The 21466-nt window shown below is 47.9% G+C and overlaps 2 protein-coding genes across 6 annotated transcripts in view; one reads left to right on the forward strand and one right to left on the reverse strand.

The window, feature by feature from the left end:
* Positions 1-9635, forward strand: part of AGO2 (argonaute RISC catalytic component 2) — an 81192-nt gene extending 71557 nt beyond the window's left edge. For all 4 annotated transcript variants that reach the window (XM_049633443.1, XM_049633446.1, XM_049633445.1 and 1 more), the window contains one exon: positions 197-9635. In XM_049633443.1, coding sequence (XP_049489400.1) covers positions 197-305 — 109 coding nt within the window. In that variant the 3' untranslated portion in view covers positions 306-9635. The remainder of the gene's footprint in view (positions 1-196) is intronic.
* Positions 9636-17172: 7537 nt separating this feature from the next.
* Positions 17173-20300, reverse strand: CHRAC1 (chromatin accessibility complex subunit 1). 2 transcript variants are annotated; one of them, XM_049633449.1, is made up of 3 exons: positions 19942-20288; positions 18502-18628; positions 17173-17820 (listed from the first exon to the last, which is right to left on the reverse strand). In XM_049633449.1, exons 1-3 carry the CDS (start codon positions 20086-20088, stop codon positions 17702-17704), a joined length of 393 nt encoding a protein of 130 aa, XP_049489406.1. In that variant the 5' UTR covers positions 20089-20288; the 3' UTR covers positions 17173-17701. The 2 variants fall into 2 exon arrangements, with proteins under 2 accessions (XP_049489406.1, XP_049489407.1); XM_049633450.1 differs by lacking the exon at positions 17173-17820 and adding an exon at positions 17828-18382 and having other exon boundaries at positions 19942-20300.
* Positions 20301-21466: the final 1166 nt, after the last annotated feature.

The following is a 21466-nucleotide window of genomic DNA, read 5'->3' on the forward strand; positions in this document are numbered from 1 at the left end:
GGGGGGGGGGGGCGCCGCGCCCTTCCCCCGGGGGGGGGGGCGGGGGCCCGGGGGGGGGGCGCCGCCGGGCCCCCCCCCCCGGCCCCCCCCCCCCCCCCCCCCCCCCCCCGCGCCCGGCGGCTGCGTGGGCGCCTCCCCGGGTACCCGGTGCACTGAAGGCCGCGCTCTCTCTCTGTCTGTCCCCCCGCGCCCGCAGTGCCGAAGGAAGCCATACCTCCGGGCAGAGTAATGGGCGAGACCACCAAGCCTTGGCAAAGGCGGTCCAGGTTCATCAGGACACGCTACGCACCATGTACTTTGCTTGACGTGTCATAGTGTTTACGATGGTATACGGAGTTGGATTCACATGAGACCAGCTACACTCAGACCAACAGATGCCCAGCCCTTCCGTGACAGCCAGCATCGAACATGAGACGTCATCGGTTTTAGTAGATCCTCCATCTTCCAGAATGCCTTCCGTCCCGGATTTCAGACCTGGATTTTGAACTGCAGACCTGTATGAGACCCCATTGTCGTAGGAAGTATGGTTTGCCAAAATCTAGAAGCTGCTTCTTAAAATAGAGTCCCGTGTTTCCTAAAAATCTCCTAAAACCAGTCTATGAACTCAGGGCTTTAAAACATTTTTAATTTATTTGGTCATTCAATTTACTTGTTTTTAATACATGATTCTCTATGAAATTGATGGGCTCAAACTAGCTGTGAACGTTCTCAGAGAGTGGAAGCAAAACACAGAGCACGGCAGTGGTTTTAAAGCCTTGAGCGTTGTGAGGTGGTCGCTGACGTCTACACCAGAGTGACCCTAGTACGCTCCTGACAGGGCTCACACAAGCTCTTAGGGGCCGAGGGCAGGTGGCCCGCCGAGGCGCCCACGGGCGTCTCGCTCTGTCACCACCCGCCTCTCACTCAGCTTGAAATAAGGAGCGGGGGCAGAAGACGGGCCATGTGTGTTTACAACATTTATAGGTCCAGAGAGATTGGCAGACAAGTGCCATTTTAATAAAAATTTATTTAAAAAAAAAAAAAGAAAAAAGACAATATGCCGACAGTCTAATCGTAAGATTTGTCCTATAGGACTGTGACATTTATTTTCCAAAGTTTCTAAAGAATACGGGTCTGTGGTGATAAATACAGTACAATCCTTTTTCACTGTTATGTCTTTAATGTAAGAGAAAAAAATATATATATCTGGTTTGCAGTATTAATGTGATAGGTAGATGCTGTTTTTCATTTTATTGACTATGGGGTGCTTATTGTGATCTGTTTAGCATATCAGGAGTGTTTTGGAGCCTGGAGACTGGACCGCCTCGTGTGGTTCTCGCGCTTACGTACAGGAGTATGCAATTGACTCAATGTGACCGCGACCCGCCTTCCCCGCGTAGATTGCGTAGCCTGTACCTCGGGGGGCACCGAGCGCGCACGGCAGCCGCTCGCCGCCACCCCACCTCCCGCCCCCGTGTGTTGCTCAGCCGGTTAAGCACAGATGGAATGTACTTCTTCTTCCATTCCCGGAACAGGTCCACGTGTCGGAGCGCACTTCTCTCTGCGTCTGGTTCTCTGTTAGACGAGTCTCGTAGGATCTATGCACTGAAACGCGCAGAGAGCCGTCGGCGGTGGCTCCCCGTTGTGGCGCGAGGCCAGCGGCCCGCGACGGAGCCTGCCCGCGGAGGTGGTGGACTGCAAAGCCCGCAGAAGAGATTTGCATTCTGGGCCCCAGACGCGGGTTTGCCAATCTAGAAACCGTCGCACTAAGCGTGATACCACGGACAACTCCGGAAGGGTAACAGCAGACGACTCTGTGCTAAGTGGGCTGTTTGTCCTCGTAGACAGTTTTTAAAACAAATCAAATCCACGTTCAGTGTAGAGATTCGGGGAAGGAGACGAGCCCTTCCCCCCCCCCCCCCCAAGTGCTGCTTTATGCTCTGTAGGCTTACCCCTCCCTGCCGGCGGCCCTCCCCGGACCCAGTCCCCGACACTGACCTCTGGCCCTGCGGTGGGGCGGGGATCCCGATGGGCTGGCTGCCTCTTGCTGGAGACAGCACCCCCACCTCCATCCTTGTCTGCTGGCTCGGAGGGGGGAGGGGCGACCGCAGGCGGGGCTGTGACAGACACTTGGCCTAGATTTTGGCGGCGATGACAAAGGGGCGACTATTGTTTGTGAAGATATATACTCAGAGTGGTGTGTGCGTGCGTGTCTGTGTGTGCATGTGGGTGTCTTAGTAATGGCATTAGCCTTTTCTTGCTGTATCTTTTTTGTTTTGGGGGTTTTTTTGTTTTTTGGGTTGGTTGGTTTTTTTTGTTGTTATTTTGTTGGTTTTTTTTTTTCTTTTTTTTTTTTGTTATTTTGGTCTTTTTAAACGAACAGAAGCCTCTGCTCTAAGAAATGTTGCAATTCCCTGTCCTTTTATTGGCAAGTGGCACTTTCTCCTATTTTCAGAAGGATACCAATACACTCTTGGCTTAAATTACCAGGAGCATCCAAGCTAAGGAGGGAATCTCTTCACTAATACACCTTCGAAATCTGAAATTAGGTTAGTTTTCAGCCATGTTTAGGGTCATCTGGAATCGTGTGTCTCAAAGGCTTGTTTCTGCGACCTGCCACAGGGTCCTGGCGGTCAGGGCAGTGGCGGTGCTTGGTAAAAATGCAGACCCCTGAATCAGATTCTCCAGAGCTGGGCTGGGCGTCTGTATTTTGTACCTTCAGCCGGGATTCCGGGGCTGCCTGAAGTCTGAGAACCCGTGATGGAGAACTTTCTGAAGAGTAATCTCCCTCGAGCACCAAGGGCCCAGCCCTTTGGCAGTGCGGGCAGGTGCCTTCTAAGCTAACGCCTAGGAAAGATCACAGGCTGACAGAAAATGAGACCTTTTTTTTCTTTAATCATTTGAAGGCAAGGTGTTCCTTTTCGTGGGCCATAGTACTTGAGAAAGGTACTTTGTACAGCCCTATGCTAGTTTTACAAAACCTTTCATACTAAAAGCATTAACAGACCAAACGTCTCCAGCTGGGTTAGCTGCATACCTTTGTACACATCTGATGATTCAGAATTCAAATGGCTGTAGTTACAGTTTCTCAGGTAAATAATTGTTTTCCCAAATTTCTACCAATCCCCCCGTTATTAGGATCAGTTTTGAGACAGCGTAAAACCTCAAAGTGCAGTAGACTAAGTCTGAGCCCTGTTCATGTGGAAGCCAAAAGGGGCCCTCGCCCGTCTCTGACTGTGCTTGCACCCCCCGCCCCTGGGCTACCTCGGCCCTCGTGGCCCCAGATTCCCAGGGGAGCCCCGTCCTCCGCGTGCGTGCGGTCACCGGAGGCTCGGGGCCCATGTGGACTCGAGTGGCGTCCGCTCGCTGGCTTTGCCCCGCCCCACTGTTAAGTAAGGTGTGCCTTGCTTTAAGCAAACTGAATGTGAAAATTATGATGTAGAAATCTGGATTCATTAAAGAGGAAAACTAGGATTTATCTCGTCTCTTTCAAAGAGGTCTCCCAATGAGATTCTTATACTGGTACTCTTCCTAGTAGATTTTAAAATGTTCGCTTTAAGAGAAATGACAGTACCCACCTCCCTTCCCCACTGTTCTGCTCGCCCCGCTCTCGCCCTAGTGACAAAGCAATGAAGGAAACCCCGGGGGAGCCGAGGGCGGCCGCTGCTTTGTGCCCGTGCCCCTTGGGGACGCTGAGATTCCAGCCTGTTTGTGTGCTACAAGCTCAGAATTTCCTAGTGCGGATACGTTATTGTAAAACTGGGCATACCTGTACTTTTAGAAAGGGACTGTTTGGTTTGGGAGTTGAGAAATCTTCACACACACACTTTTGATACGTTATAGGGTCTGCTTTTACTTTTTTAACGTGATGTCGCTTTCTGGTGGTGTTCTCACACTCCCGTGGATGAATGTTTGCACTCTAGAACCACAGGCGGCCCCTGGCCCTCGGTGGGTGCGGGGGGGGGGGGGGGGGGGCTTGCCCGAGAGGGACGTGGTGGCAACGGAGTGATTTCCCTGCTCTTTTGAGGTTGGCCGGGGTCCCTGCTCTGACTGATGTTCACCCTGGCTGCGGGGTGCTCATTGGAAAAGACCGTGTAGTTCAGTTCCTGCAGCGGGGTGTGGGGTAGTTTTACTGATGTCATATTATATGTTATTTTTATTGTTGGTAAATGCAAATGTTGCTATTTATTTTTTTTCTTTCTGCTCTGGTTCGATTTGGCCGATGTGGATATCCCAGTGCATGTGGTACCTGATGGATATGCTAGCAGTTTCTTTCCCCAACTTTTATAAATTGCCTAATGTTTACCTGCAAGTTTGCCGGATGATTTTATTTTTGAAAGCCACAAATGTAATTTTTCTGGATGAATTGTTTTTCTTATATATGCAGCAATGTAATTTTACATTGATCTGCAGGGTGATTTAAATTTTATTTTTACAGGGCAGTTTTTCAGTCAAATTATATATTTGATACAATATGTTAAGGGTAGACCAGCCAAGCGTCCTGCAGTTGGGACACCAGACTGTCTCTGGGGGGCCTGGGGGGCTGGGACGGCTTCTCTTGGTTGCTTGGCATCATGGAAGCACTTGGCTTGGTTCGTGGAGCCGTCAGGATCTGGATGTACTCCTTCAACGGGACTTTGATCTGTTGGACAGTTAAAAGGATTTTTCGTGGGCATTTTCCTACACCTAAGGCAGTTCCATTAGGAGGAGCTTTAGAAGTTGACATAATCCAGACAGTGGACAATCCCAGTGGCCCAGACAAGCCATAGAAATTTCCCTGTGACCTCTCTTTGACTCATCTCTCACGCTCATGAGAAAAGGAATGTACAATAAATAGAAACTTCCTCAGTGTTCGTACGCCTCACTTTCAGAATGCAAATAGTTTATTTATATTTTAAGCCCTTCCCCAAAGTAACCAAGAATCTTCTCCCTCGAGCTGCCCTGCCTGCGGGTTTCGGCTGCGGTGACGTTCTCTTCAGTGTGGACACGGTGCACGTGTGACTTTGTAATGGGGTTGTCTGTGTTACACACACACGCTGACTCTTTTGTAAGGAAGATTTTCAACTCAGAATAATTGCACTGATTTTTTGACAACTTCCTTTTTATTATGTCCAACTTTGCATCTGCTGTACTTGTTTGAAACGATTGTAAATAGATGTAGGGCCGCAAACGTGATAGGAACGCGACGCGTCGCTTTGTTGTAGGGTACTGGCACGTTTTCAGTATTATGTGTTAGAGTCGCGTGGACTTCACTGCCTCTTTAGCCTTGTGTCTGCTGACCATTCATGAAGGACAAATTAGCCTCGTTTTCTTGTTTTCCAGAAAGGAAGTTTGCAGTTTATTGAAAGGAGGGTATGCTCTCCCGTTGAGGTCTGAAGATTTAACTTTAAGAGGGTTAACTATAAATCCTTTGAGCGCTCTCTTTGGTCTCATTCCTGGTTGTTTTTCATGGCTCCTTAAAGCATTTTCTTCCAGTTCCATCCAGCATCTGACAGTTCGGATCAGAAGCATCTGTGTGGCCAATGTTGCTAGACGGTGAGGGCCTCCCTCACTTCTCTTTGGTCAGCCATCATTTTAAAGCCATGAGATCACCGTTGTGTCAAAACCGTCATTTGTGGCTTAGCCCATCCATGCTGGAGAGACCTGAGATCCAGCGCTGTTCCTGTATGCCTTGTGACGTTGCTAGATGAGAAGTATGTGCTCCAGCCCACAGCCCACAGCGTGTAATCGTTTGCGGTCAGGCTACCCAGTGAGACACACACGGAGCTTCTAGACCCAAACCAGTCACGAATGTGTGTCAACGTAGCGTCGATGCCATCGTGGTGCCCTCCGTAATGCTTTTTTGGTTATGTTTTGCCATTTTATTGTCTAAAGTGAATGTATTGGCCTAGCCAAATCACTACAGAAGGTGGTTTCTGAATACCTTTTAGTTTAAAAAAAAGTAAATAAATGCAGATAAAGGCTACCTCTGAATTCTCGGTAGATTAGTGTTTGCTCTTAAGCGTAGCTATCCACACTGAAAATAGCCAAAACGTTGCCTGAATAAACTGAATTGTGAACATCTCTCTCTCCAGTTCTGGCTTGAAAATGTGTGTGCCATACTGTGACCCGTGGGCAGTCCCCTCCTCCCCCTCGGAGGTAAGAGAGGCGGGCCGGGACTCCTCGGGGCTGCCCGGCTCCGTTTTAGGACTCTAAGCAGCCAGCACGAGGAAGAGCCTCCCACACCGTCCTCCCAGGCTGGCGGGAGCGCCTCCGTGCGGGGCTGCGTGCAGCGAGACCCTGAAGCGGCCTGTGGTCCTGGCCTTGTGCGCTTCCCTGTTTGCTGTGAGAAAGCACTCTCTTCTCTGCTTCACTTGTGAATGGGTTGAAAATGGCTCCCTCTGCGCTCTCCTCCCTTTTTATACGCTCTGTAAAATCACAAAGGTGCTTAAACACCAACTCTTGTGCAAAAATAATCCATCTAAAGTGGCCGTGTGGTCGCAGGAGACAGTGCGGTCGTGATCGGCCTTTGACCTTGGAACCTTGAGTTACTGTCACTCCCTACTTAAAAATGATCTACGGTTTAAAAGCAAAATGTTCTGTCCGAGTCCAAGGCCCTTTGTTTGACCGGACATAAGGGCCCACAGCCAGCATCTTGAAGTCGGAGTTCCCAGGGCCCCCTGGGTCATCTGACGCTAACTCGCTAGCTAACTCGCTAACTCGCAGGCAGTCAGTCCTGAGAGTCTGTCACCTACCGCTCTGAATAGCCCTCCCTGTGATTAACCACTTTGCTGCCAGAACGTCCTTTGCCCACACGCTGCCGTGGGTCAGTCGGGGTCGCCCTCTGCCCTCTTCACCTCTTGTCTTTAGGCTCGTTACGTTCTCTCATCTTTGGAAGGTCCGCATTTGCTGCGAGACCCCTCCGTTGGTTTGCTCTTAAATTCTTGAGGGACAGGCGGGCGGTTTTGCGGGAACGGACGTCTGGGGGCGTGGAGGTTGCTCTGCTCGCCCACCGGACCCTCATCAGATGCTGACTTTGGCGCAGAGAGGTTACGCGCGTAACGTGACCTGGCAGTTTTTGCCTTTAGCACGGTCGTTTTGGGTTTTGATGCTTTTCTCGCTGCGCGGCGTGCTTTAATCCTGAAAGAGCTAAGTGTCCTTTGCGGTCTTTCTACGAATGTTTTATAATGGCGCGACTACACTGTTTTGTAGACACAGCCCTCCCCAAGATGCGTGGGCGCTCAGCGCGGGCACCCTCAGTGTCTGCTGACCTGCTGCTTCTGGAACTGCTCCGGCGCTCTGGGTTGGCCTTCTCTTCGACCAGAATCCCATTCAGGGCGTTTTCAGGGGACACCGCACGGCAGCCCACTCTGATTCAGTAATGTGAACTGTTGAACTCAGATCTGCCCATGAGCTCTGTGCATAAATGTCTCCAGAATCCCGGGGTGAGCCTCTCCCGCCATTTTCACGTTCATGAAAAATTATTTTAAAAGAGGGAGCTGAAGACTACTGGTGCTTTTGTTATTAACACTTTTCTCTTACTGGTTGATGTGAAAGAGTTAAAGCTAAAACACCAAATATTAACTCTTCCTCCTCGTCTCCAGGAACTAGATGTTGAGGCCACCCTCGTTAAGCACCTTCTGAATCAAGGTCCTTCAAACCGTGAGTCGATCCCAAGACCAGCCTACGCCATGAGGCCAGGGGTGCGGTGCAGGCCAACTGTGTGGCCCCTTGGCACCACTTGGCAGACCTCGGTGCTTGTGTTGGGGAGCCGAGGCTCCTTTGAACTCTAGAGACTGTGGGGACAATCTGGGGGAGGGGGGCGCGGGAGAGGGCAGGTCCCTCTGACCCAGGAAGCGGGTGGCACCAGGCCTTCCTCTGGTCTCCCTCGGTACCAGACTGAGCATGTTCTGGAAGACCCAGTCTCAGCCTCTGTGCCTTTAAAAGTCCGGTCCTCAGTGTCCTTTTGGAATCGCGTTGGGGCTGCGTTTTCATTGGGAAGTAAGCCTGGATCATTCCACAAGTCAATCATTGACCTTCTGCCTTTGAAGCTGCGTTTGCTCCTCAGCTCCTGACTTTGTAAACTGTGATGCCCGTGCATACTGTCTCACGTCGGAAAACGTTAGGTTCTTGTAGCCGCAGGATTTCCTTTCCAAGTCCACGTCCGCGGCGGGGATTCCGGGAAACGCGCGCAAGATCCATCTCTTTTAGTCAGGCATCGACCATAACCGTCAGCAAGACCTGGTGGCTTCGTCCCCTTAGTCGCTTGACAAGACTATTTAGTGTCACGGAACTAGATTTTTAGAAAAGGAATTGGAATCGTGTCTCTGGTAAATTGCGTGTGAAGTCCTCAGACGTAAGGTGCTATTCAGTCCTACTGTCCTTCTCTTGGGACGCTTTTCGTTAGCGTTGCTGTTTTGTGTGGTGTGTGGGGAAGCTGCTGACTGGGGTGAGCCATGCATATAGGACTCCCGATTCTGACATACCTAAAATGCAGTCTTTATCTCTAACTCACCTAAGCCAGGTTTTGAGCAGTTTCTTGGCTGATGGTCTAATGACAAAACACCTTACCCTGTCCAGGATGATTTTATTGCTTTCAAGCGGGGGAAAGAACCCGATGTTACTTATTTTTAAAATGCATAGAAATCCATCCTTACTGGCTCCTCTTGGCCCTCCCTTCTCCCAATCTCTCCTTTCTGAAAGGCAGTGAGTGGTCTTTCCCTCGGCAGAGGTGCTGGCTGCAGAGGGGAGGACACATTCAGAATTTCGGATCTTCTTCCAAGGCAAATACACGCGTGACTAAAATCCTGAGAGTATATAGTGTAGCACTAAATGGAAATTTGAGTCCTGAGTTTGATAGTGGATTTTAATGTAGTGGCTGAAGGTATGAATTCATGTTTTGTAACTATAGAGGCAAGTGAGTTTTTACTTTTTAAAAAGTTTTAAGAGAATAATTGTTAAGTTTCTGTGCAGCAAAGTGGCTAATTACTCATTAAATACAAGAAAAGAATGTAGTGTCTAAATCCAGATTTTTCTTACCTCTGATACACTTCAGATTACTTACCTAATATGTATTGAGGGGTTTTAACCCTGAGTTTTATCAACTTTTCTAGTTTTATTTTATTTTTATAAAATAATTGAAAAAGAACCAAAAATGAATTCAGAAGTTCCATAGGTAGATCTTGCCCCTTCTTAATTTTCCCCCCACAATAAAACATTTTAGAAGATATTTTGAATCAAAATGTATTGTGACCATTGAAAGTTTACTATTTTCTAAGAAGCTGAGCAGCTACAAGGGCCTCGTTTCAGGCGGTACTCTGCGTATTGTCCACGGACTGTTGATACCTGTGCGGTGGGTCTATGTGACGACGTCTTGTGCTTGCAATAGAGAAACCGTGCAGTGCTGTTTTGTAAAACTGAAAGTTCCTGTACAAACTAGTATTTATATACATTGGCCTCTCTGTATAATTTCTCATTTACTACATGAATTGTAAAATTAATTATAAAATTATAGTACCTGCTAAATACAATTCGGAGGCTTACGTCCTTGTCTTTTGTTCACTACCATTCCGTGTGTTTTGAGGATGTCCGATGCCTGCATGACGCGAGGTGGTAATGCCACTTTAAATCAAGCCTTAATCAGATGTTAAAATTGTAAGTTTCAGAGTATGCAAAAATATTAGGCAGGGTGGGTTTAAACTGTTCAGATCAAGATGCTGTATCCTAAATCAACCAGTCTCTTCTCTGGAGTTACAAAGGGAAACTTTCGGTGATCCAGATCCCTGTCTCGCTCTGTCTGGTCTGGCATGGCCGTTGCCACTGCTCGATGAAAACGGACCATTGTGCATTTCTGTGGCAGTCAAAATGACCTATTCTGAAAGTCTAGAGACTTTTTCAGGGTTACTTTTAAATGTTTGTTTTTTTTCCCTCCAGTCTGAGATTTATTTATGGCAAATGGAGAGTGTGATTTGGGCATGAATCTTACTGAACCTGCTCACGTTCTAAGCTTTCTTCAGGTAGTGCCACCTGCCATCGCTTCCGCATAGGATTATCTGGATTTTTGTTTTTGTAAAAGCATCTTAAACTTAGACATAAAATGGAGGGGACCCAGCTTTCTTTACAATGTGGATCTACCTCAGTTAAACAGTTGGGTGCTATTTACTAAGTCTGTCAAATCAAATTGGAAAAAGTAACCAAACAGCAAGATATAACTCCACACAAAGCTTGAAATCATAATTTCCGTTTATTTAATAATCTTTTTATTTATTTTGTGCCTTTTGTGTTGAATCCTAATGCATTGAAAAAATCAGTATGAAATTAAAATTCTTACATTGCAGGTGGGGAGAAAAGCCCAATTGGCCATGGAATTTGATAGGTTGCCCCCAGCCAACAAGTAAGGTAGAACTGAAATCCCAACTGCCCTCTTGTGAAAAGAAAAGAAAAAAAAAAAAAAAAAAAAAAATTATGTCCAAGAGCAAATTAACATTTTACAAACAAATTCCAAACTCTTCTATGCATGTACTTAAAGCTCTCTCTTCATTTTCTGTGCCAATGAAGGGGCAGCCAAAACAACTCCCACGTACTTAACTGTTTTGGGTTTTGCCATCTGTGCCCCCTCCCCCCCCCCCCCCCCCCGCCACCTCTGGCGTATTTTATACATTTATTTCATAAGCAGCAAATGGACTGTTGTCGATTTCGTCTCTCCTGGTGGAGGTGTTGGTGGCCAGGGGGGAGCCGGAGGAAGAGGGGGGTGCGGGAGCCACTGAAGTGTGGGGTGGGCCGTGGTGGGGTGGGGGGAGGCCTGCATTCAGCAACAGCCCCGGGGTTGCCCTGAGTTAGGCAAGCTTTCTGGCAGGTGAGAAAGTAAGGTAGGAGATCGATGACTTTCCATGCTTTTATATTTGGCAGTTTACAATTCTAGACTTTTCCTACTGTGGTGATCTTTTTTAACTTAATTGTTTGGAGGTAACACAATATTTTGGAGTCTTAAGAATTTGATTTTATACCAATAAGAAATAAAAATTAGGGATCTTTCCTGTAGTGTATAGTTTTACTATTTTAAAGAGATCTCTGAATTTTACAAGAGAACCAACATTCCTTAGTGGCAAAACTCTGAAAGTTGATTTGGGAGGCTTTTTGCTGCAGGATCTCCAAAAAATGGGACGATTCTAGTTAAATGTTCTCCTTGTTGAGCGTCCACCGGGTCAGTACTTGAGCTCTATCTTATAGAGTCGCTCATCCTTCGGTATGCTGCATATACAGATCGGCGCCGTTGCACTTTCTCAGTGGTGAGAAACGCCCCGCAATTGGCTCACCAGTAAGCATTCTGTTCTTTCACCTAACAAGAGTACTTTGGGGCAGGTGATTAAATTTATATAGGTACCTCAAGAAAAAGAACCTGAATATGCTGCATTTTGTTTCTTTAGCTTTTATATGTAGCATTTTGTTTTGCTCTTATCGTTTTGTTTAGATCTACGCTTTTTGGACCCCAATAGACTGTTGGACGGGATTTTAAAGTGACTCTTGTCGGGATACAGGATCCTTTGTTTTTGTCTTTTCAACTTCAGTATCTGGTTCAAAGGTCGCCCACCATTAGTGCTACTTCACCCAAATGCACCTGCGAAAAAGGATACCGTGTGTGTAGGCAGACAATAATGTTCCCAGTCCTTTCTGTTCATGCTGCTTCCTTAATTCTTTTCTCCGTGTCATCAAGAGGTTGGATGACTTGTTTCTAAGGTCAGACTCAAACATCTTGGCATCTTAATGGCTTCAACACAGACCTCACAAAATTGCCATTGAGTAAGTAGCATGATCCTAAAGGAAGCGCTGGCATCAGGCAGCCGGATGGATCTGGTCTCGGAAGAGCCAGTCTCCGCGTCTCTCCATCCCCAGCCCTCACCCTCACCCGGCAGGTGGGGAGTGGTCTTGATGGACGAAAGACAAACTGGTGAAGAATGCCAAAGGCTGAGACACTGAGCATCTATTGTCACGTTCAAGCTTAGCTGGGTCCTTTCGAGTTTGTTTTACAGCTTACTAGGTTAAGTAGTTTGCACTATTTTTGCAATAAATTCATGGAAAACCTAACAGTTACTTGTTTTGTTTCTTACTGTGTGTATATAAACTAATACTAAAAGTTTGGCATAGTGTTTTTTCACCTCCTTACATAACCCTTAACATGCACAGAATGCTGTAAATCTGATAAAATATGATGTGAATGATATTTTATAAAGTTATTTTGTATGGTGTCAATTTTGTTTTGCCTCATAGTATGTCAGCAAAAAATAAAATAAAATTCCTCATATTTACAGCTGCCTCTCCCAAAGATTTTCAATTACTCACAGATTTTATTTGGGCACTATCTTCGGTACGGTGTAAGATTCCAGGTTTCCAAGGTGGGAGCACGCCTCCAGTGATGGACGTCCAGAGGCCTAGTCTGCAAGTATTGGACCAATTCCTTGAACAACGTATCCAGAAACTCAAAAGGGCTAAGCATCAGTCCCTGAGAATTCGGGTTTGGGGATGAGAGCCACAGGAACGAACTAGAAAAACAAATGCGGTATCTAGGGGGACTGGGGTGTTTCTACTCTAAATGCCATGAGAAAGGATGAGGTCAAAAGCCGCAGAACTAAGCCCCAGGCAAACGCAAGCCCTGAGATCCACATTGTGTGGGAACCGGAACTGACCACATCCAGGTGTCTCATCCTGGTGCGTCACAACCCCCTCCACCAGGCTAGGGTTACACATACTGCTGCAGCTCTGAAGGCCCTGGTGGCCTTGCTGTGGGCTGTTTGTGACTCCCACTATCTGTACCCTCAAGAATATATGCTGTTGGGAAAGGAGGGCTGGACTTAAAGCCAAACAATGGCTGAAAACCCTAGGATACACGTACGTTGGTGCTAAAGCAGGCCAAGGTTTCGTTCTTGTTATTTTCTGATTTTTAAGACTGTATTAATTACAGAGAATGTAAAAATTCAGATGAACATAAAGATGAAAATTTTAAATTATTTATAATCACAACACGGATAGGGATTCTTAAAACTTCTGGTGTATTTTGTCCCAGTCTTTTTTTTTTTTTCCTTCCCCTTTCCTGACAAAATCAAGATGAAGTTCTTCCCACTACCTCCTGCCTAACGTATCCAGGACCCTGTACTTCTCACTGACTTACTATCTAAAACCACCTAGCACTTTTGTGCCCACTGGCCCCAGGGCATCTAGCTGCTACTGGAAGAATATAAGAAAATGATGAGAGCTCTATAATCTCTTAATCGATATGGGCTTACCTTATTACAGTCTTGCTGTTTAAGTCTCACTTTATTGAGTGGCCAGAAGCATTATAGTCACGAACTGACTACAAAAACCTAAGGATTAAAACTGTAATGATGGGGCGCCTGGGAGGCTCCATCGGTTAAGCATCCAATCCTTCATTTTGGCTCAGGTCGTGACCTCCCTTGCTTATGAGATCAAGCCCAGAGTCAGGCTCCCCACTAACAGTGCAGAGCCTGCTTGGGATTCTCTGTCTCTGTCTCTCCCCCTCTCCCCTCTCCCATTTACATGCTTTCTCTCTAAAGTAAAATTTTAAAAACCTATGATGGTGAGTGTTACATGAATTAGGAAATAATTTCAGAAAAGCAAGCTGCTTGATCAGGGTGTTTCTGCTCCACAGAGGACAGGGAGCCCACATCAAGAAGAAAGGAAGGTTAAGGTAGGAAAACTACAGCATCTACAGCAGAGTAAGATCAGTGTTTGGGGCCTTGAATGCCAAGAATGTACACCACATAGGCAGGGAGAGACGATCCTTTCTAAGCTGCATGGTCCAGTAAAGAAAGTAGTCTGGGATTTGAATCCCATGCCCACCACCTCCTAGGTATGTCCTGCACTAGTGCCTTAACCTGACCACCCATTACCTTTGTGAAACGCGGACACTATACAGTTTATGGGAGGATTCGATGAAATGTACACAGTATTAGAAGAGGCTTGGGTCCCGACAGCTACTTGAACATTTCTGACCAGGAAAAGAAAAATCTTCACAAATCTGTTTTGATAATCTGTTACCAGTATAGAAGAGGAAGAGGAAGGAGGCTGTAGAGATGAGGAAACCAGTGAGGAGGAGGCTCCTGGCTCAGACTGGCACACGACCCGAGGAGGAGAGCTCCCTGAACTGGGTCGGAAATGCTTAGATGAGTTAAGAATGTTCAGCTGGTTAAACACAAACCAGTGAGTATTTTTCTGGGGGATTTCTTAATCAGCATCGTGTCCCGAAGGCACAGATACTAGTGGCCGTGCACGGCACTTAAAGAGATACTCAGAGATCTTTGTGACTTTGGGTTTGATGACAAGTTTTCAGATATGATCAGAAAAGCATGATCCCCAGAGAAAAAACATAAACTGGACTTCCTCAAAATTAAGAACTTCTCATAGAGATATCATTATTTCTGCTCTTTGAAAGATGCTGTCAAGACAAGGAAAAGACAAGCTACACACTGGGAGAAAATATTTGCAAATCACATAATGTAGCAAAGGGCTTGTTTTCAGAATATATAACATTCTCAAAACACAACCAAAAGAAAACCCAATAAAAAGATGGGCAATTTGGACACTTTACCCAAGAAAATACGGTAAATAAGCAAATACTAAGATGCTCAACATTAGTTATTAGTGAAATGCAAATTAAAACCTATACCCATTAAAGGGGCTGAAATTAAAAACAAAAACAACCTACCAAGTTTTGCAGAGGACGCAGAGCAAGTGAAACTCCTTTACTACTGATGGGAATCCAAAATGGTACAGGCACTTCACAAGTTTGGCAGTTTCCTATGAACTTAAATACACAATTTCACTCCCAAGTGTATACTCAAGCAAAGGGACATCTTCTGTTCACATAAAACCTGCACACAAATGTTTCTAGGGCTTTATTTGTAATCATGCTGGAAACAACCCAAATTGGGAATTATGTGTTGGCCTGGGGAATGGAGAAACTACTGTATATCCCTAGCGGGGGTGGGGGGCTACACAGCAATAAGGAGTGGGACCAGCAATAACATGAACCCTGTGCATTACGCTTAACAGGGCAGAGCTGGGTTCACAGGCTCTGTACTCTAGAATTCTGTTTCTGTGGCATGGGAAAGACCGGTCAGCAAACCATGGTCTGTGAACCAAAGCCAGCCCACTGTGTTTGTATGGCCCATAAGCTAAGAATGGTTTTTACATTTTTAATGTTTCAAGAAGACCAAAATAATACTTCATGACCCATGAAAACTATACAAGATTCAAATTTCAGTGTCCAGAAATGGAGTCCCACTGAAATATGGCCATACTCATTACTTTATGTATTATATATGGTTGCCTATATTACAATAGCCTAGTTCAACAGTGGTAACGAGATTATATAGCCCACAAAGCTGAAAATGTTTTGGTTTTGTTTTTGAGAGAGTGCAGGGCTGGGGGGCAGGCAGAGAGGGAGGGTGAGAATCCCAAGCAGACCTGACACAGGGCTGAATCCCACGACCCTGGGATCATGACCTGAGTATAAATCAAGAGTTGGACGCACAACCAACTGAGCCCCCCAGGCGCCCCTAAAATACTTTCTATATGGCCCTTTCCAGAGTAAATTTGCTGTCTCCTCTGGGTAAAAAGGATAGCTCAAGGGGTTGCCAAGGTAAAGGGCTGGAACGAATCTGACCATGAGGGAATTTGCAGGATGACAGAACTGTTATGTCTTGTGATTACACAACCCTGAGTTTGTCAAAGCTCAGAACGGTACATCAAAATGTGGGTTTCTAAAAATGTTTAAATAGGGGTGCCTGGGTGGCTCAGTCGGTTGAGCGTCTGATTCGGCTCAGGTCACGATCTCGCAGTCTTTGAGTTCGAGCCCCGTGTTGGGCTCTGTGCTGACAGCTTGGAGCCTGGAGCCTGCTTCAGATTCTGTGTCTCCCTCTCTGTCTCTGCCCCTCCCCCACTCATGCTGTCTCTCTCTCTCTCTGTCAAAAATAAACATTAAAAAAAAAAAATTTTTTTTTTTTTAAATTGAGCCACCCAGTTGCCCCTATCGGTTAAGCGTCTGACTTCGGCTCAAGTCAAGATCTCATGGTTTGTGGGTTCAGCCCCGCATCAGGCTCTGTGCTGACAGTTCAGAGCCTGGAGCCTGCTTCGGATTCTGTGTCTCCCTCTCTCTACCCCTCCCCACCTCATGCTATCTGTCTCTCTCAAAAATAATAAACATTAAAAAAAATTTTTTTTTAATTTTAAACCAATTTTAAAAACAAGAGGAACAGAAAACATCAGTAGTTACCGGAGGGTAAGTGAACGGGGCTCTGAGCGTACAGAAGAATATTTGGGGGGATAGAACTGTCCTACATATTGATCACTTACATAACCAACACATCAGATGTTAAAGGATGACTTTACTGGATGTAAACTTTAACTCAATTCTTTAAAAAAGAGAGACAAGAGACAGCCAAAAATTTACCCTACTGTCAAAAAAAAAACCAAATAGAGCTTATGGTTTTCTCATGAACAATAAAAACAATTACTTTGTGTGTAATGAACAATAAAAGGAGAGTTTTCTTTTTTTTAAGATTTTCAATATACACAGTATTTTAAAATGTTTTTAGGAAATGGGGCGCCTGTGTGGCTCAGTCAGTTAAGCGTCCGACATCAGCTCAGGTCATGATCTCACAGTCTGAGTTCGAGCCCCACGTCGGGCTCTGTGCTGACAGCTCAGGGCTTGGAGCCTGTTTCAGGTTCTGCATCTCCCTCTCTCTGTGTCCCCTACCCCCGGCCTCTCAAAAATAAATAAATATTAAAAAATTTTTAAATGCCTTTGCAGAGATAATTAAATCAAATACAAACAATATTAACGAGATTTTTTTTCTCTGGGAATAAAAGTGTTAGAAATGCTTTTGATTTATTTTTTAAAGTTTATTTATTTCGGGAGAGAGAACATGTGCACAAGTGGGGGAGGAGCAGAGAAAGAGGGGGAGAGAGGGAATCCCAAGAAGGCTCTGCACTGCCAGTGTGTGCCACACGCGGGGCTGAAACCCACAAACCATGAGATCATGACCTGAGCTGAAGTTGGACACCCAACCAACTGAGCCACGCAGGCATCCCAGAAATGCTTCTTTTTAAATTTTGCATACGTCTCAGGTAACAAGCAAGGCATGAGAACAACAGAGGGCTCTAAATCTAGTTCCACAAAGCATTTACTATTAAACTATGTACAGCTTCTAATAAAGAAATTTATTTTTCAGTTAATAAAAATGCAGTATTTAAGACAAATCGTCAAATTTTCAAACGCAACATACTACCCATAAACTATATTTTTAGCTCAAACTACAGCTAGTTGTTTACAAGAACTAATTTCCAAATAGTCATCTATGAATTTACACAACTGATATTTAGAAGCTCTTTAAAATCTCTCTGTAAATTAAAAAGTTAAGCCAACTTGTCTGCCTCTACAGCTTACCCGCAGCAGATGAACCAGGCATGCCCGACTGCATAGGCAGCTTTCTTGGTACGCCCTGCCCCAGGCCTGCAGCGTGCGCCCCTCAGGGAAAGGCTGCTGTCTGGGTTCCTTTCCTGTTGGCCATCTATGGCGTGGGCACATCAGGTGCCCTGAGGCAGCCAGGAGGGCATACAATGTACTTGAAGTCTCTGACAACTGAAGAGTCTAAAGTCACGTGGTGCTGTGCTTACTCCAAAGCAATGGTGCTAATCCAGGAGGGCGCTCCGCAGGCTGACTTTGGGTTTAGGACTCTGCTTCGTCCCCATTACTTCCATCATCCGTGTCATTCTCCTCGTCCTCTTCCCTCTTCTCTTTAAGCATTTTCAGATATTTACTAGCTAAAATCTTCTTTGGTAATATATCTTAAAAATATAAAGCTAACATCAGCAATTGGTTTTGGCAGACCATGAACACAGCAATGCAAATTTCAAAATGTGCAAGTCCCTGCTTTGAACTCTAGAACAGGTTCCAAAACACGACAGAATTCCGCCCCTGCCTCTGGGTGACAGCGCAGGAAACCAGCACTGCCTCCTGACTAACGCCAGAGACCTGTTTCCTTTCCACGGACTGCAAACCATGGGCTCCTGTGTGCTGGTAACGACCGGGAGCAACCCTGTCCTACCCACCTGAGACAGGCCGGCGGGCCCCGGGGGGATAGATTAAAGCTCTTTTTTTAGCTGTGGCCCACACAGCTTGTTCCGCAACAACAACTACGAGTTTCTCTGTTTCTGGGGCCGAGCAGACCAGCCCAGAGTCCTCCCTTCAGTGGTAAGGAGTCAGCCAGGCTCCCCCAGCCACCCAGCCAGCCAAACATCCTTGTGCAGGTTGTTGACTTCACCATCATTCTAGGTGAACCACATTACAAACATACTCTGACAAAACTAATAATGTCTTCCTGTGCCAGGTCATGGTAAACTTTGGCACCTGGAGAAAGCAGCAAAAAAAAAAAAAAAAAAAAAAAGTCTATTTCAGTGAAAGCAGGGGGAAAAAAAGCTGTAAATTACTACATCTGTTTTAACCAGAATGTTTCAAAAGCTAAGTACCTGCAAGAAACTGAAAAGTTTCCGATTCCTCTGCAGTATTTGATAAATCACTGTAAGTGAGTGCTTTCCTTTCTTTTCCATTGCCATGTCTGTAGGAATAGGTGGCTAGATACTGAACAAAGAGTTCCTAAAACAAAATGAAAAAGTGAAATGAAAAGTATGCCCTGAAAATTTACCGCAGAACTTAATTTTTAAAATTACATTGTTTAGATGACTGCGGATTACCTGGGTTTCTCAAATTACAGAAAACTACCGGGGAAAGGAGAAATGGGTCAGAAAGAAGGCAAAGGTGTATCAAAGTTGGCGGGGAAGCAGGCATTTCCCTAAAGTTATTTTAGATTTCTAACTCAGGGAAATTTTTTTTAATTCAACGATGGATTATAATTATGTGAAAACTATGGGCTGGTTTAAGGAGCAAAGGACCATTCAAAAATTCTCTTTGACTCAGGAACACATTTTTAAAATACAGCGTCTAAGGTGGTGGCGTACGACTATAATAGTCAAACAGCCGGAAGCTGAGAGTTGACCACCTTTCCCATTTTGCCCAAACACCTTCCCCAAATCAACAACCTGGACGGAGCCTCTCTCTTCCCCTCCCTCTAGGTTGGTGGGTAAGGAATGAAAGTGCACAGGGCATCTAAGTATCCCAGCACCACGTGCTGATCGGACGACTACCCCCCTGGGCTCCGGGATCAGGCGGGCAGAAGGTCTCAGCTCTGCCCCAGCACCCTGCAGGGACACCGCACTGAGACCCGAGGGGCTGCGCGGTCCAAGGCAGGCTTAAGCACGGCCCAGTGCAGTAACACAAAGGGTGCTGGGGCGCTACTGTCCACACCAAATCCAAAGAGACCCTGAGCCACCTGCACCTAGAACGGCGCTGGCACCACGGGCTGGGAACGGAGGCTGGTTGTGGCCGGGGAAGGTCCAGCCTCGCTGCGCGGACAAGGTGCGTGCGTCGTCGGGCTGTACCTCCAGAACCCTCTCACTGCACCCTGAGGAACCGGGGTCCGAAAACCACGAACAGGGCGGAAGCGGAAGAACGGAAGGTTTGGGGGCCCGGAGTGCGGTGATGCGCGTGGAGAAGACGCCACAGGAGGCACGCGTCAGGTCGCGTCAGCCAGCGCCACCACCCGGGGCCTCGCGCAGGGGAAGTCGGGAGCGGCGCGCGGGGAACGGCGGGAGTCGCGCGGTAGGCGAAAGGCACGCGAGGCAGGACGGGAGCGGCGCGGTGGGCGGGGCGGTGGGCGCGAGGGCGCCGGGCGCTGGGGCGCGCGCTGCGAGGGAGGGGACAGGGCGCGACGCCGAGGGCGCGCGCGCCGCGAGCCCGCGAGGGGCGGGGGGGGGCGGCACCGGCAGCGCCGCGGGGCGGGGCCCGACGGTTCCGGTCGCCCCCCCCCCCCAACTCCAGCCGCTCCCTCCTCCCCGCGCGGCCCGCCTCACCGTGGCTTTGGCCGTGAGCACCAGCGCCTCCTGGTTGATGCTGGACACCTCGGGCGAGCTCTTCATGATGACCCGGATGCGGGACAGCGGCAGCGACACGAGCCGCTGCTCCCCGCACCTGTCCCTGCCCGCGACCGCGTCCGCCATCTTCGCGCCCCTCCCCGCGGCGGCCGCCGGACCCGCCGCGAGCGAGGCAGGCGGCCTGCCGGCCTGGCGGGTGCGGGAGCGGAGGCCCGCTGCCCCGTGGGAGTTGTAGTGTCGGGGAGGCGCGGCCTCGGGGGCCGGCAGCCGCCCTTCCGGGGCAGAACTACAAACCCCGAGATGCCGCGCGGAGCGGGCGGAAAGGCAGCCGGCGGGGCGGTGCCGCCCAGGGCCGCGAGCGGGGCTTCCCGCCAGTTGCCCGCGCGGTGCGGACCTGGGGGCGCGGCGGACGGGGACGGCCAGGGAGCTCGGCGCGGCTGGTGGCCGCAGCGGCCCTCGGAGACACGGGGACGGGGTACCGTCTTCAGAGCTGGGGAGAGAGCGCACCTTCCTGGGAGGAGGAACAACACACGTGGAGGCCCCGAGGCCGGAGCCGGTCGGGGAAGCTCAAAGGGGCCGATGTGCTGCAGTTGGACTGAGCGGGCAGCCAGGGGCTTTTATTCCAGCAAAAAATGGGAAGGGGGTGAAAGCTGTCAGAGGGGTGATGGGGTAAGTCTCAAGTGTTAACAGGATCCCTCTGGCTGCGGACTGTTGACTAGCCCAGGAGTAGTTGGTTGTAAGGGCGGAAGCAAAGAGACCAAGTAGAAGGTGATTGGAGGTGATGAATAAGGTGCCAGTGTGACTAAGGTGAAGTGAGCTGAGAAAAGAATAGCAGGAGGCAGCCCGGGGCCAGATCGGGCAGGGCTTTGTAGATCATGGAATTCTGTCCACCTGAACGAATCCGGAGGCCCTGGGAAGAGTTAGGAGGTCCCCCTTAATTTTACAAAGAACAGGACAGAAGTAGGAAGGCTGCTGCTGGGACAAAGACCATGGTGGGTTGGGCTAGAGTGAGGTGGTGGCAAGGAGTAGGTTTGGGATCTAATATGAAGACAGCCAGCAGGACCTGCCAGTGAGATGTGGAGCCAAAGAACGGTGATGCCATGTTCCAGAACGGGGAACACTGCCAGAGGAGCAACTTTGGCCAAGAGGTTTGCTCTGGAGCAAGTTAAAGTTCCCGTTGCCTGTGAAACACTAGTGGCGGTGTTGAGCGGATAATTCGACTTTGAAGCCTGGAGTTGAGGCCGGAGCAGTTAACTTAGAAACCAGCACTGTCTGGGTGGTAGTTAAAACCGTGAACTTGAATGAACATATTTAGGAGGAGGGTGTAGATAGAGCGGAAGGATCTAAGGACTCCAGCCTAGGGTGCTCCCAACATTTCAACATGGAGGAAAGAAGGAAAATCCAGCAAAGCAGACTGGAAAAAAGTGGCCATTAAATAGGAGGAAACCCAAGAGATTGGGTGTCCAGAAAGCCAGTTCAGAGGGTGCCTGGGTGGCTCAGTCGG

Source organism: Panthera uncia, chromosome F2 (genome assembly GCF_023721935.1).
Source record: "Panthera uncia isolate 11264 chromosome F2, Puncia_PCG_1.0, whole genome shotgun sequence".
Classification (NCBI taxonomy): domain Eukaryota; kingdom Metazoa; phylum Chordata; class Mammalia; order Carnivora; family Felidae; genus Panthera; species Panthera uncia.

What these genes read in the sequence shown, in the direction of transcription:
- CHRAC1 (XM_049633449.1), bottom strand. Translation starts at nt 20,088, where the DNA reads ATGGCGGACGCGGTCGCGGGCAGGGACAGGTGCGGGGAGCAGCGGCTC. An exon ending in TGCTCACGGCCAAAGCCACG is followed by an intron (nt 18,629 to 19,941) that starts GTGAGGCGGGCC and finishes ATTTTGTTTTAG; the next exon opens with GAACTCTTTGTTCAGTATCT. An exon ending in AACTTTTCAGTTTCTTGCAG is followed by an intron (nt 17,821 to 18,501) that starts GTACTTAGCTTT and finishes TATATTTTTAAG; the next exon opens with ATATATTACCAAAGAAGATT.